The sequence below is a fragment of the Prionailurus viverrinus genome, chromosome F1 (assembly GCF_022837055.1).
Source record: "Prionailurus viverrinus isolate Anna chromosome F1, UM_Priviv_1.0, whole genome shotgun sequence".
NCBI classification, from domain to species: Eukaryota; Metazoa; Chordata; class Mammalia; order Carnivora; family Felidae; genus Prionailurus; species Prionailurus viverrinus.
The window spans coordinates 42358204-42374811 of NC_062577.1; the positions used below are offsets into that span (position 1 = coordinate 42358204).

General features: G+C 38.9%; 1 protein-coding gene across 3 annotated transcripts in view; it reads right to left on the reverse strand.

Annotated features, from left to right (window-relative positions):
- Window positions 1-16608, reverse strand: part of LOC125155619 (complement factor H-like) — a 109023-nt gene that overhangs the window by 37566 nt on the left and 54849 nt on the right. For all 3 annotated transcript variants that reach the window (XM_047841073.1, XM_047841074.1, XM_047841075.1), the window contains 2 exons: window positions 7852-8046; window positions 7035-7211 (listed from right to left, as the gene is read on the reverse strand). In XM_047841073.1, coding sequence (XP_047697029.1) covers window positions 7035-7211; window positions 7852-8046 — 372 coding nt within the window. The remainder of the gene's footprint in view (window positions 1-7034; window positions 7212-7851; window positions 8047-16608) is intronic.

Consider the following 16608-nt stretch of genomic DNA (forward strand, 5'->3'; position numbering starts at 1 on the left):
ACTCTATCTGTGGAGTCAGTTTGAATTTCTAAGTATGTTCACTAGCCATTTGAAAACTCCTGCACTCACTACCTTTGGGGAATATACAAAAGGAGCTGGCCAGTGGATAGCAGGTATGCAGAACGTTGGGGGATGCCACCAGGTGAGCAAGATCTGAACCCAAGTCATCCCAGTGGCTAGTGGGTAGGCTACTGACTGTAGTCTGCAAAGTGGTTAGTAGGGTCTTTGTCCCTTGAGGAATTCTGAGCCCTGACTGTTGTGGTCCAAACTTTTCTCATTCCCTTCACTCATGAAGATCACTTCAGTATTCTGGATGTAGTTAGAAAGAAATGGGCCTTTTGGTCAGTGACCCATGCAGTTGAAGAAGCCAGATGATCACTCACACACTTTCCCCCTGTGGAGAAATTGCAGGCTGAATGGGTCTCTCTTGGCACTGAACTGTACCCCTTTCAGGGAGGAGTGACTCAGATAAGAAAAAAAATATTCCATTCATCCTCTTCAGTGCACCCACTCTTGGATCTTTTTGCTGTCAAAGTGTGCAAAAACTTCTGCTAGATTCCCAGACTCCCACAAAAATGCTCTTTCTGTGGGTGATTGTCAAAACTGTGATCTTGGCCAGGAAGAACTGAAACTTGTGTTCTGACATCTAGCTGGTGTCACTCTATTTTTTTCTAGATTGACTTCATGTATGTATGTATTTTGTGTTTTTATTTTTGTCGACATACAGTGTTATATTATTTTCAGGTGTATAATATAGTGATTCAACAATTTCATACCTCACCCAGTGCTCATAATGACATCACTATTTCACCTGTTCCCTGTGCCACCTTTCTCCCCTCTGGTAATTATCACTTTGTTCTCTATAGTTGAGTCTTTTTGTTTGTTTGTTTTGTTTTTTTTGTTTGTTTGTTTGTTTTTGGTTTATCTCACTCTCACATATTTCCCAATTTGTCATTTGTCTTAAATCCCACATATGACTGAAATCATATGGTATTTGTCTTTCACTGACTGACTCATTTCACTTGGCATTATACTATCCAGCTCCATACATATTGTTGCAAATGGCAAGATTTCATTCTTTTTCATGGCTGAATAATAGTCTCTCTCTCTCTGTATGTATACACACACACACGCACACACACACACATACACACCACTCGTCTTTATTCATTCATCAATCAATAGATACTTGGCTACTTCCATATCTTGGTTATTGGAAAGAAAGCTGATATAAACATAGGTGTGCATATATCCCTTTGAATTAGTGTTTTTTTGTATTCTTTGGGTAAATACCCAGAAGTATGATTGCTGGATCATACAGCAAGTCTATTTTTCTTTTTGAGGAACTTCCATACTGTTTTCCAGAGTGGCTGCACCAGTTTGCATTCCCAACATTGCAAGAGGGTACCCCTTGCTCCACATCCTCACCAACATCTGTTGTTTCTTGTGTTGTTGATTTTAGCCATTCTGTCAAGGGTGAGGTGATATCTTATTGTTGTTTTGATTGCATTTCCCTGATGATAAGTGATGATGAGTATCTCTTCATGTGCCTGTTGTCCTTTGTATGTCTTCTTTGGAGAAATGTCTGTTCATGTCTCCCATTCATTTTTTTAGTTGGATTATTTGGTTTTTGGTGTTGAGTTTTATAAGTTCTTTACATATTTTGGATACTACTCTTTACCAGACATGCCATCTGTAAATAACATCTCCCATTCCACAGGTTGCCTTTCAGTTTTATTGACTGTTTCCTTTGCTGTGCAGAAGTTTTTTATTTTAATGTAGTTCTAATAATTTTTTATTTTATTTTTATTTATTTATTCTTGCTTTTATTTTCCTTGCCTCAGGGGATCTGTCTAGAAAGTTTGTGGCTGATTTCAGAGAAGTTACTGCTTCTGCTCTCTCTCTTCCAGGACTTTTATAGTTTCAGGTCTCACATTTAGGTCTTTAATCCACTTTGAATTTATTTTTGTGTATGGTGCAACAAAGTGGTTCAGTTTCATTTTGTGCATGTTGCTGTGTAGTTTTCCCAGTACCATTTGTTGAACACATTGTCTTTTTCCCACTGGATATTCGTTCCTGCTTTGTTGAAGATTAATTCAGTATATAATTATGGGTTTATTTCTGGGTTTTCTATTCAGTTCCATTTGTCCAAGTGTCTATTTTTGTGCCAGTACCTTACTGTCTTGATCACTATAGCTTCGTAATATAACTTGAAGTCTGGAATTGTGATGCTTCCAGCTTTGCTTTTCTCTTTCAAGACTGATTTGACTATTCAGGTTCTTTTGTAGTTTCATACAAACTTTAGGATTGTTTGTTCTAGGTCTGTAAAAAATGTTGGTATTTTGATGGGGATTGTATTGAGTGTGTAGATTGCTTTGGGTTGTGTAGACATTTTAACAATATTTGCTCTTCTAGTCCATGAACATGGGATGTCTTTCCATTTCTTTGTGTCATCTTCCATTTCTTTTTCATCAGAGTTTCATAGTTTCAGACTACAGATCTTTCACCTCTCTGATTAGGTTTATTCTTAGGTATTTTATTATTTTTAGTGCAATAGTAAATGGGTTGTTTTCTTAATTTCTCTTTCTGCTGTTTCATTATTAATATATAGAAAGGGATCAAATTTCTATACATTGTTTTTGTATCCTACAGCTTTTCTGAATTCATTCTAGTTCTAGCAGGTTTCAGTGGAATCTTTTGGGTTTTCTATATAGAATATTATGTCATCTGTAAATAGTAAAAGGTTTACCTCTTCCTTACTGATTTGGATGCCTTTTATTTCCTTTTGTTGTCTGATTGCAGTGGCTCGGACTTCCAGTACTATCTCGAATAAAAATGGTAGAGTAGACATCCTTGTCTTGTTCCTTAGGGGAAAAGCTGTTTTTCCCCTTTAAGGATGATGTTAGTTGTGTGTTTTTCATGTATGGCCTTTTTTTATGTTGAGGTATCAAACAGTGTCAAAAGGTATCAAACAGTAAGTGTCAAAAAGTGTCAAAACTTACTTTGTTGACAGCTTTTATTATGAATTGATGTTATATTTTGCCAAATGCTTTTTTGGCATCTGTTGAAATGATCATATGGTTCTTATCCTTTTTTTTATTGATGTGGTTTGATTGATGTGATATATCACATTGATTGGTTTGTTAATATTGAACCATCCTTGGAGTCCAGGAATAAATCACCGTGCGTAAGACTGATGTGGTGAATAATTTTTTAATGTTTTGTTAGATTTGGTTTGCTAGTATTCGTTATGGATTTTTGCATCTATATTCATCAGAAATATTTACCTACAGTTCCCTTTTCTTGTTTCTTTATCTGGTTTTGGTATCAGGGTAGTGCTGCCTCATAGAATGAATTTGGAGTTTTCCTTCTTTTTCTATTTTTTTGGAATAGTTTAAGAAGATCGCTTCTCGGACTTCTGGCTAAGATCAAGTGTGGAATAGTTTGAGAAGAATATGTATTAACTCTTCTTTAAATGTTTGGTAGAATTCACTTGTGAACTCATCTGGTCTTGGACTTTTGTTTGTTGGGAGGTGTTTGATTACTGATTCCTTTTTTTTTTTTTTTTTCTGTTAATTGGTCTGTTCATTTTTTTATTTGTTCCCGTTTCAGTTTTGGTAGGTTTATGTTTAAGGGAATTTATCCATTTCTTCCAGATTACCGACTTTGTGGCATACAGTTTTCCATGATATTCTCATATAATTGTTTGAATTTCTGTGGTGTTGGTTGTTATTTCTTCTCTCTTGTGATTTACTTATTTGGGTCCTTTATCTTTTCTTCTTGATAGTATGGCTAGGAGTTTATCACTTATTAATTTTTTCAAAGAACCAGTTCCTGGTTTCTTTGATCTGCTCTATTGTTTTTCTAGTTTCTATGACATTTCTTTCTTTGATTTAAAACTTTTTAAAGTTAATTCATTTTTGAGAGAGAGACAGAGTGTGAGCAGGGGAGGGGCAGAGAGAGAGGGAGACACAGAATCCAAAGCAGGCTCCATGCTCTGAGTTGTCAGCACAGAGCCTGACATGGAGCTTGAACTCACAAACCGTGAGATCATGACCTGACTTGCAGTCAGATGCTTAACCAACTGAGCCACCCAGGCACCCCCATTTATTTCTGTTCTAATCCTTATTATTTCTTTTCTTCTGTTTTTTTTTCCCTAGGTTTTGTTTGTGGTTGCTTTTCTAGCTTCTTCAGGTGTCAAGTGAAATTGTTTATTTGATTCTTTTCTTGCTTCTTGAAGCAGACCTGTATTGCTACAAACTTCCCTCTTAGAACCAGTTTGGCTGCATCCCAAAGGTTTTTAACTGTGGTGTTTTCATTTTCACTTGTTTCCATGTGGTTTTTTGAATTTTCTTTTATTTTCTGGTTGACCCATTCATTGTTTATTAGCATGTTACTTCACTTTCATATATTTATGCTCTTTTCAGACTTTTTCTTGTGGTTGACTTCTAGTTACATAGTAGTGTGTTCAGAAAAGATGCATGGTATCACTTTGACCTTTTTGAATTTGTTGGGGCTTGTTTTATGTCCTAATATGTGTCCCATTCTGGAGAATGTTCCACATACACTTGAAAAGCATGTATATTCTGCTGTTTTAGGATGCAGTGTTCTCAAAATATCTGTTAAATCCATCTGTTCCAGTGTGTCATTCAGAGCCGTTGTTTCCTTGTTGATTATCTGTTTAAATGATCTTGTCCATTTATGTAACTGAACTGTGAAAATCCCCTACTATCATTTATTATGAATGTTTAGTTCTTTTCTATTTGTTATTAACTTTTATGTATAGGGGAGCTTACATGCTGGGTGCATAAACATTTACAATCGTTATATCTTTTTGTTGGATTGTCCCCTTTATTATTTCAGCTTCTGCTGAAAAATGCCCTAGGAGCCTTATGGGTTTTCCCTTGTATGGGACTTTTTTTTTTTTTTTTTTTTTGTCTTGCTGCTTTAAAATTTTTTTTCTATACCCCTATGTTTTGCCAATCTAATTACAATATATATGTTTCTGTGGGTTAGCTTTTGTTTATTTTCTTGGGGGTTCCCTGTGCCTCCTGGATATGGATATCTGTTTCCTCCCCCCCAGATTAGGGAAGTTTTCTGCTATTAATTCTTCAAATAAATGTTCTGTCCCTTTTTTTTCTTTCTTTTTCTTCTGGGACTCCTCTACAATGAATGTTGTTATGTTTGATGGAGTCGTGGAGTTCCATAAATCTATTCTCTTTTTGCATAATTCTTTTCTCTCTTTTGTTCAGCTTGATAACTTTCCGTTGCTTTGTCTTCTAGGCCATTATGTTGTTCCTCTCCTTCTTCCAGCCTGCTGTTCATGCCACCAAGTGTGTTTCTGATTTTGTTTATTGAGCCCTTTATCTCTGCTGTGTTATTCCTTATCTCTGTATTAAGGGTTTCACCCATGTCTTGGATTTTTTTTCTTAAGTCCAGTATCTTTAGATTTGTTACATTAAATTCTCTATTAGGTATTTTACTAATATCTGTTTCACTTAGATCCATGGCTGTGGCATTGCACTGTTCTTGCATTTGGGACAATTTCTTCTGTTTTCTCATTTTGTCTAAGTTTCTTGGCTTACTTTTCTGTGTTAAAAAAGTCAGCTACTTCTCCTGTTCCTGAGGGTAATGGCCTTATGAAAAAGAGGTTCTGTCATGCCCTGAGGTGTTGTGACCCCGTTTCCCCAGGGCCTGGCACTTCAGGGAGTGTCTCCAATGTATGCTGTGTGCACACTGCTGTTGTGTCCTGACTGCTTTATCTTTCCGGTCACTCATCTGCAGAGGCTCTCTTTGCCTGTTGTGGGCAGTGTTTGGTTCCTTTCCTGAATGTGGTAAGTTTTAACTTGGTGTATTCTGGTCTGCTTGTGAAATGAGACTTCTCAACATTGCTGCTGGAATCCAGCCCCATCTCCCTGCCCCCTGCCAAAAACAAAACAAACAAACAAACAAAAAACTCCCAAGTTGGGATATGCAGTTTGGGCTGGGATTTGATCTGGTCTTTTGTGGTTGGGGACTGCCTGCTCTGGGACTGAGGCAAGTGTGACCGGGAAGGGTGGTTCCACCAGAGCATAGGGACATAGGGCTTGGCGTAAGAAAGTAAGATAGCAAGTGTGAGCCCTGTGCTGGTTCCCACAGTTGACCCTGTGTTAATGTTGAAGGGCGGGAGAGGGAAATGGCACCTGCCAGTTCCTTTGTTTCCAGAGGGGTCTCTGTGAATGCTCCCTTTCTGCAACATGCTCCAGGATGAGCAAATAACCTCCCCACTGTGTGCTCCAAGTGCTCATCAGATTGCTGCTTCCATGCTGTATGTCCACAGGCTCTTTGCTTGCCTTATCTCCAAGAGCAGTCCCAATGCCCTTTGATCTCTTCCAGACCCAAGCACACTGACCTTTCAAACCCCAGGCTTTAAGCCTCACTGGTTGCAGGAACTCACAAAATTTGTCCCCTCTCCCTTTCCAAGCTAATTTCTATGGGGATTTGTTTTTCCTGTGTGTTCCTCTGTGTGTCAGTCTGTCTTTCACCCTCTCTGTGACCACTACTCCCTTACCACCTCAGTGGCCACAGTCCATTTCTTCTCAGTTTGGGAGAGAAACCTGCATCTCTGTACATTTTACTTCTTCAATGTGGCCTGTTCTGTACCTTTAATTGTGGAATCTGTTCTGCCAGTCTTCAGGTCAATCTCGGGGGTATTTAGGATGATTTGATAGTTATCCTTATGGGATGAGGCAAGCCTAGGATCCCCCTACTCCGTCACATCTTCCTCCTTCCATTGCTGGTGTCACCCTATTAATACAGGTTACTTCTTTGTAGTTCCATTACTGCTTTCTTGACTAATGCCTATCATTAGACATTTATTTTGCTATATATATGTATCAAAAATGTGTATATCCACTCACACACTCTTGGAAAAAATAAAACTAAGTAGATTCATTGGTGGAAATAAGAAAGTTGATATAAATATTTTGTCACAGTTAATATAGATGAGGGTTAGAAAACCATAAATATACTGAGACCTGAGACCATTTACTTACTGAGAAGAATGCACTCGGGAGGAGGGAACCAGCCACCCTCTGTACAGGTCATCACAGTCTGCTCATTTTGAAGACTGTAGCCAGCATGGCAGTTAACTCTTACAGATTCACCTTGTACGTATTTTACTCCTCGTTTTGGGTTATCTCCATTTTTCAAATGATTGAAAATACATTGTCCTAAAAATCATAAAAATAATAAACAAAAAAAATTTTAAACCCATAAATTCAGTGAAAATAGCAAATTAAAAATTATTTGTAGGGGCGCCTGGGTGGCTCAGTCGGTTGGGCGGCCGACTTCAGCTCAGGTCACTATCTCGCGGTCCGTGAGTTCGAGCCCCGCGTCGGGCTCTGGGCTGATGGCTCAGAGCCTGGAGCCTGCTTCCGATTCTGTGTCTCCCTCTCTCTCTGCCCCTCCCCCGTTCATGCTCTGTCTCTCTCTGTCTCAAAAATAAATAAACGTTAAAAAAAAATTATTTGTACAACATTTAAACTATAATGCATAAGTATCCAAAAATAAAGCTAATACCAAATGTTGAAAAAGAAAAAAATCAATAGTCAATACTATTTACTTTCAGTATTTATAATTAAGGTATGGGTAAATGATATAGGTATTTTCAAAAAACCTCTAACTTTATCTCTAATAAGATTTTAGGAAGAGCTCCTCATAAAAGGAAAACCTCATGTTGGTATTTTTGCTCATAAAATTCATCCCTTGGCCTTCTTTTTGTCATAGTAGTCTTAATTGTACTCACTTACATGTCTGCTCCCTCCAGGATGTGAACTATTTATACATATACAATTATAACGGTTGACTTACTGCGGCATGGTACTTCTGGTGACCATCCTTCTTTTGTGCAATGAATATATTCCCAGGGCTCTTGTGAAGCAGTCACAAAATTGGTCTTACAGGAATACCAATATTTTTTTCCTACACGTACTGGAAAGTCTCGTCTATAGATAATTTCATAGTATAGACTACCATGTTTTATTTGTGGAAAATCACAACGATTCCCTTGGAAGAAAAACAAAACAAACAAAACCATTATAAATAATGTTTTGCCTTAATAAAAAATCAAATCGAAAATGAATTGTTTCATGGGTGAATTCTATCCTCTTATTAGCATTATTTCATTAATTGCATCAGGTTTTCTAGGACAAGAAAAGTTATAAATTTCAGATTTTTTCCACCATTTTTGAAGCTTTCAATATTGAGATCAAGTGTTCATTTAGTCTTATTCCTTTTAAGTTATCTTCTAGTATTTTTCTCCACTGCTTTTTGAAGAGTTAGATTCTTTTCCCTTTATCCTTGGATGAATTTCATCATGATACATAAATATGAGTGTCATTTAACAATCATTCTACCTTGGGCAAACTTCAGTGTTTGGATTTGCAGGAATTAAGTTTTAAAGAACTTAAATACATTGCTGTAAAATTGTAAAGGAGAGATTTGAACCCTGGTGGTCTGATTTCAGAACAACTTTGGTTATCCACCTATTAGGTGTTTCAAAGTGTATCAATTAGGAGTTAAGATGGTGGAGAAGTAGAGGGACAAAGATTTCCCTCGTCCCTCAAACAGCTGTATTGAGCTCAGAACACCTGGAACACCCAGGAAATCTATCTGCAGAGTGACAGAAAAATCTGCACAGGTGGAGGGAGACAGCTTGACGGGACAGAGGTGTGTCTATGTGAATTGGGGGAGATAAAACATTATGGGCCCGGAGGGAAGGGTTCCCCCTCTGTGGAGAGACAAAAAGGAGAGAGAGAAACTGTGGATTGTGGTATTGTGTTAGGACAAGAGGAAAACCTCTCCAGACCACGGACTAGAAATGAGAAATCTAGGGAGATTGCTACCGTACTTTGAGAACAGCCTTAGGAGCTGAAGACTGCAGTTTTCAAAAGTGTGTGCCATCCTATGGAAGAAATCTGCTTCCACGTGCATGCACTTGTGGGGAGGGGAGCCAGCCCCAGTGTAGTATCCCATCTCAGGGGCACAGTGGGGAGAATAGTCCCTCCCTTGAGTACTGTGGAAGAGTGTATATCGCCTTCCCAAGGTTAAAAGACCCTGCATGTGCCTGCCATATGGGCAGGGTGGGGCAGCACTATCCTAGAACTGGTGCTGGGTCCTTTAAGACACCAGGTTTTGAATCCCAGCCTAGCACCTAAGAGGCATGGGGGAACTGTGGGACAGGGCAAGCCACCTGCCTGAGCTACGTTGTGAGGGCTGCCTAAACAGCATGGTTTAAGACACCCAGTCCGGGGAGGAGAGATTTGGGTGTTGCCATTTTTCTCCCCATCACCAGCATGGTGTGGCTTCAGGGAACAGAATAGTGGCCCCTTGTGGAGGCCGACCCACTTACACAAAATCTCACCCCTCAGTGGATGGCAACTACTTATCTAATGGCGTGGGACTGATACTGGGTGAACCAGAGGGCCTCTCCTCCAGACCAGCACAGTCACCTGTCCCACATACAAACAGACAACTATCCTGTGGTATTATATATTACTGTGTTGCCATTTTCTTTTCTTTTTTTTTCCTTCTCTACTCTTTTCTATATTTTTCTTTCTACCTCTTCATTTTTTACTCTGGAATCAGGCTTAAACTTTCTGATTTGATTTTTTGTCAATATATATACATATATAACACGTGTTTTATACATATAAAAATATATTTGTTACATATTAATAAATTAATAAATAATAATAAATTAACAATATAATAATAAATAATAAATTAATAAATACAAATTATATATATTATAAATATATATATTATATATATATGTATTTTTTCTTTTTTTGCTTTCTCTGTTTCTGTGTCTGTTTAATCAGGCATTTTTATTCTATTTTTTTTACACCTTTTCTATATCTCCATCTTTATTTTCCTTTTGCTCTCACTGGATTAACCCTTATAGTTTCTTTGATTTGTCGAACAATGGTCTAAACATTCTACCAGTATGACTAAGGAGAAGCTTTGTAGAAGACAGACGAGTGGGGTAGAGCAGCCAAAGACGCAACAATAGAGTGCACGCAACACACTCTAAAAACACTTCCTGAAAGGCCAGGCCCTGGGCCAGTGTATGACCCCTTTTTAATATAGTAGTTCTCGTTGGTGCAGGGCAGATAACAATCCATTAAAACACATAAGAGACACAAACCTGGCAAAAGTGATGAAACAGAATTCTCCTGAAAAGAAATTCCAGGAAGACAGCCAGAGAATTGCTCAAACCAGATATAAACAATACATCTGAACAAGAATTTAGAATACCAGTCATACAACTAGTAGCTGGGCTTGAAAAAAGCATAGACAACAGCAGAGAATCTATTGCTGCAGGGATTAAAGACCTAAGAAATAGACACAATGATTTAAGAAATGCTACAAATGAGATATGGAAAGGAAATTACTAGACCACAAAGGGCAATAAGAGACCTAAGTGATTCAATGAAACGAAATAATATGTATATCATAGGAGTTCTAGAAGAAGAAATGAGAGAAAAAGGGCAGAAATTTTATTTGAACAAACCACAGCTGAGAACTTCCCTAATCTGGACAAGGAAACATGCATCCAGGTCCAAGAGGCACAGAGAACTCCCTTCAAAATCAACAAAAACAGGTCAACACCAAGACATATCATAGTGAAACTGGCAAAATACAAAGACAAAAAGAGAATTCTGAACACCTCTAGAGACAAATGGGCCTTAACCTAAAAGGGTAGACACATAAGAGTAATAGACACACACACACTACCAAAACTCAAAAGGGAAGAAATAGAAAATTTGAACAAACCATAAGCAGAGAAGATATTGACTCAGTAATTAAAAATCGCCCAACAAATAAGAGTCCTAGGGCAGATGGCTTCCCAGGAGAAGTCTACCAGACACTTAAATACCTATTCTTCTCAAGCTGTTCCAAAAAATAAAATGAAAGAAAAGCTTTCAGGATCATTATACGAAGCCAGCATTACTTTGATTTCCAAAACTGACAAGAACCCACTAAAAAGGAGAATTACAGGCCAATATCTGATGAACATGGTACTGATCATGGTACTGAACATGGTATTGATGAACATGGGTACAAAAATTCTCAACAAGACACTAGCAAACCAAATTTAACAGTATATTAAAAGAATCACTCAACATGATCAAGTGGGACTCATCTTAGGCTGCAGGGCTAGTTCAATTTTTGCAATTCAATCAACTTGATATATTACCTTAAAAGAAGAAGGATAAGAACCATATGATCCCGTCAATAGATGCAGAAAAAGCATTTTCTTAATAAAAACCTTCAAGGAAGTTGGGATAGAAGGAACATACTCTAACGTCATAAAAGCCATACATGAAATGCCCACAGTAAATATCATCCTCAATGGGGAAAAACAGAGAGCTTTCCCCCGGAGATCAAGAATACGCCAGGGATGTCCACTCTCACCACTGTTGTTTAACATAGTGTTGGAATCGCTAGCCTCAGCAATCAGACAACAAAATGAAATAAAAGGGATTCAAATTGGCAGAGAAGTGAAATGTTCACTCTTCGTGGATGACATGATAGTCTATAAGCAAAACCCACAAGACCCCACCAAAAAAATGCTAGAGCTGATACATGAATTCAGCACAATCACAGGATACAAAATTAATGTACAGAAATTGGTTGCATTCTATATACCAATAATGAAGCAAGAGAAAGAGATATCAAGGAATTGAACCCATTCACAAACGCAACAAGAACGATAAAGTACCTAGGAATAAACCTAACCAAAGAGGTAAAAGATCTGTACACTGAAAAAAAAAAAAAAACCAGAAAGCTTATGAAAGAAATTGAAGAAGACACATTGAAATGGAAAAACATTCCATGCTCAGGAATCAGAAGAACAAATATTGTTAAAATTTGATACTACCCAAAGCAATCTACACATTCTAGCAATTTCAATCAAAATAGCACCAGCACTCTCCAGAGAGCTAGAACAAACAATCCTAAAATTTGTATGGAACCACAAAAGATCCTGAATAGCCAAAGAAATGTTGAAAAAGAAAACTAAAGTTGGAGGCATCACAATCCCGGACTTTAGCTTGTATTACAAAGCTGTCATCATCAAGACAATATGGTGTTGGCACAAAAACAGACACATAGACTAATGGCATAGAATAGAGAACCGAGAAATGGACCCACACATATATGGCTAATTAACCTTCAAAAAAGCAGGGAAGAGTATCCAATGGAAAGAAGACAGTCTCTTTAGGAAAACGAATTGGGAAAAGTGGATAGCAACATGCAGAGGTATGAAACTGGACCACTTTCTTAAACCATACACAAAAATAAACTAAAAATGGATGAAAATCCTAAATGTGAGATAGGAAACCATCAAAATCCTGCAAGAGAAAACAAGCAGGAGCCTTTTTTACTTTGGCCGCAGCAACTTCTTACTTGACATGTCTCAAAAGGCAAGGAAATAAAAGCAAAAATGAACTATTGGGACCTCATCAAGATAAAAAGCTTCTGCACAACAAGGGAAACAATCAATAAAACTAAAAGGCAACCAATGGAAAGGGGGAAGGTATTTCGAAATGGCATACCAGATAAAGTGTTAGTATCAAAAACCTATAAAGAACTTACCAAACTGAACATCTGAAACACAAAAAAAGGGCAGAAAAAATGAATAGATACTTTTCCAAAGAAGACATCCAAATGGCAAATAAACACATGAAAAGATGTCCAACATTGCTCATCATCAGGGATATACAAATCAAAACCACACTGAGATACCACCTCCCACCAGAGTGTCTAAAATTAACAACTCAGGAAACAACAGATGTTGTTGTTGGCAAGGATGTGGAGAAAAGGTAACCCTCTTGCACTATTGGTGGGAATGCAAACTGGTGAAGCTGCTCTGGAAACAGTGTGGAGGTTCCTCAAAAAATTAAAAATAGAATTACCTTACGACCCAGCAATAGCACTACTAGGAATTTATCCAAAGGAAACAGGAAGGCTGTTTTGAAGGGGCACAAGCACCCCAATGTTTACAGCAGCACTATCAACAATAGCCAAATTATGGCAAGAGGACAAATGTCCATCAACTGCTTCTTTATCCAAAGAAGATGTGGTATATTTATATGTATTGTAATACTATTTGGGGATGAAAAAGAATGAAATCTTGCCATTTCCAACAATGTGGATGGAAGTGGAAGGTATTATGCTAAGTGCAATAACTCAGTCAGAGAAAGACAAATATTACATGATTTCACTCATATGTGGAATTTGAGAAACTTCAGGTGACCATAGGGGAACAGAAGGAAAAAAAATACAAACAGAAAGGGAGGCAAATTCTAAGAGGCTCTTAAACAGAACAAACTGAGCATTGATGGCGGTGGGGGGTTGGGAAGATGGGGAAAATGGGTGATGGGCAGTGAGGAGGGCACTTGTCAGGATGAATATGTAAGTGATGAATCAAGGGAATCTACTCCTGAAGCCAAGACTACTCTGTATGTTAGCTGACTTGCCAATAATTAAAAAAAAAAAAAAAAAAGGATATTAATTAAAGCAAACACTCCACTGAGATTTTTTTTTCAAAAGTTATACAAAGGGGGTAAAATTAAAGTACGTATTATTATTATTATGACAGGCTTGAATCTCTTTGCTGTTTTCTTTCATCTGGGTACACTTAAATATGTTTTATGCTTTTAGAAGGTCATCTCTGAAGCAAATATAGTATTTCATATATGGTCTGAGCAGCACTGGGATGGGCAAAATTTAGAACAGCCTCATTCTACCTTGGATTTCTATCAATACAGGGTGTGGTCTCATTAACAGTAGTGGTGGTTCTGTCATAGTTTTGACTCAAACTGATCTCAAAATTGATTAAAATATTCACCAATTTTTAAAACTCTTTCTAATCTGTCTGTACTTGTACATCTGATTCCTTTGACCTAAACGCAGGATCACTACTAAATGTCATGTTATTAGATTCAGCCTAGCACAGAGAATCCTTTTTGAATGATGAATCTGTGCTAATGCAGATTCACTGTCATGACCCCCTGAACAATTCCACTTGTGAATTTGTACTGTGTTTCCCCTAAATCATTAAACTATCTGATAACACAAAGGAGTAATGAAATAGGCTTGAGAACAAAGTCCTGAATCTGATACTTGGGTAAGTTTACTTAACGAAATTTCAAACTATCTCATAAACCATCTAGCTGGTCAATTTCCCCATCTTGTCCACAAGAACTTCATAAGGCCCCTTCTGGAATAAACTTGGTGAGATCCAGATCCAGCTGGCCTGATCTACCATTTCCATAAGCCAACCAGAAACACGATTAAATATTTTCTTTATGGAAGTGGTTCAAGATGGAGATGTAGGAGATCCTGAACACACCTCTTCCCTTGGACACACTGAATCTACAGTTATATACAGAATAATTTTGTCTGAAAAAAAAAAAAGAAACCCTCTAAAAACTAGCTGAGTGATTCCTACACACTGAGCAAATGAGAAAAAGCTCACATCAAAGTGGATAGAAGAAACAGATACAATCTGACCCTAAATCTCTTCCCCAGCATGATGAGCCACAACTGGGAGGGAATTCAAAACTCTAAGCTTCTCCCTGAGGAGTGAAGTGTCTGAGCCTTACATCTGGTACCCCAATTTTAATATCTACACCTGACAGACAAGCCCCCAAAGCATCTAGCTTTGAAAGCCAACAGGGCTTGTGTCCACAAGACCCACAGCTACAGCTAAGTGAGAAACAGTTCTTAAAGGGTCCACAGTCATGGACTCACCCACCCCAGGGTCCAGGATAGAGAAAGCCACCTGAAAAGTGCCCAGACTTTCTGTGAAAGAGACTTATTTGCCTATTTAAAAGCTCTGGCCTGAGGGGCAAGCATTTAATTTAAAACACATCTAGGGGGGCACCTGGGTGGCTTAGTAGGTTGGGTGTCCGACTTCAGCTCAGGTCATGATCTCACACTCCGTGAGTTCAAGCCCCGCGTCGGGCTCTGTGCTGTCAGCTCAGAGCCTGGAGCCTGCTTCAGATTCTGTGTCTCCCTCTCTCTCTGTCCCTCCCCTGCTCATGCTCTGTCTCTCTCTGTCTCAAAAATAAATGAATAAAAACATTAATAAATAAATAAATAAATAAAACACATCTAGGGGCTTACTAAAACTCTCCTCAAAGATAGACTCCAGGAGGCACCATCTTATACTCTCCCTTGCCTCTTTTCAGCTCACTGGTATCTCTAGGAAACTAGCTTATGTTCTCCTCAGACACCCTCTGAGTTTTACAGCTGCCACCCAGGAGATACCGCTAAATCATATGGCTATGGTGGCTAGTGGGTCCTACAGGACTGTAACAAATAAAGAAAGACTTATTAACAGGCCACCACTCTCAGGGCACAGGAGAGCACCACAGACTGAAGCACCTATCTTTTTCTGTTAAAGTCCTATGAGATTAATCTTTTTTGCTGAGGCCTAAGGGGCAGACTTCTAATTAAACAGACAACTGAGGGCCAACCATAATCCTCTATAGGGAACTTGGAGGATAGGCACTATCTTCAGGTCCTCCTTCTGCTGTACTGCAGGGCACTGGTAACCCCCAGAGGGAAATCTGGACAAAGATCTGGTGCCCCAGTTTCTACCTCTGTTGCATTGGATTATGTGGCAGCCACCCAGGGGTCATTCCTTGATCTGATGGCCAAGGGGGGTTTGTATTCACGGGCCCCATGCGATTGTAAGAAATGCAGAGACAGTTCAGGGCTAGCAACCACACCAAAGGCACACTGTAGCTACAGACTGAACTATAATCTCAATATTTCTACAAAATGCCTGTTGGCCTTTCCTGGAGTTTTGGCTTGAGGAGCAGACTTCTGGTTTGGCACACATCTAGGGTCCTACTTAGGTGTTCTCTGGGGACAGAAGCCACTGGAGGCCATCTTTTGATATTCCTCTGCTTCCCTCTCGGTCAAAGGTATCTCTAGGAATGGAGCTTATACTTTTCTATGGCACCCTGGCTTCTGTGTCAGCCAGCCAGGGTTTACCTCTAGACTGCCTGGCTCTGGTGACCAGCTGTGCTTATGATTGTGGGTCCCACAGGACTGTCACAAATGGAGAAAGTTCTCAACCAGATACCACCCAGTGCACAGAAGAGAGGTAGGAGACTAAAGAATATATGTTTTATGTGAAAGAGGCCTATTAGCCTATCTTCATAGGTGAGGCCTGAGAAACAGGCTTTTCACTAAACAGACAACTAAGGACCAACTGTAATCCTCTCCAGAGACCTCCAGAGACCACAGTTATGTTTTTGCTGCATTCCAGAGTGTTGGTATCTCCTAGAAGGGTGCTTATACACACATCTGGTGCCCAGTTTTTGCATCTGGTGCCCTGGGCTTTGTGATAGATGTCCAGGTGTTGCCCCTTGATCTCCTGCCTCGGTGGCCACCAGGGCTTGTGTTCATGAATTCAAAGAGATGATGGCAGATAAAAGAAACAGTTCTGAACTGGCTATCACTCCATTGCTCAGTTCAGAAGGAGTGGACATCTCCCAGTCTTCCCTTGAAAGGGGTATATTTGCATACTTTAACCTTTGCTGCCTG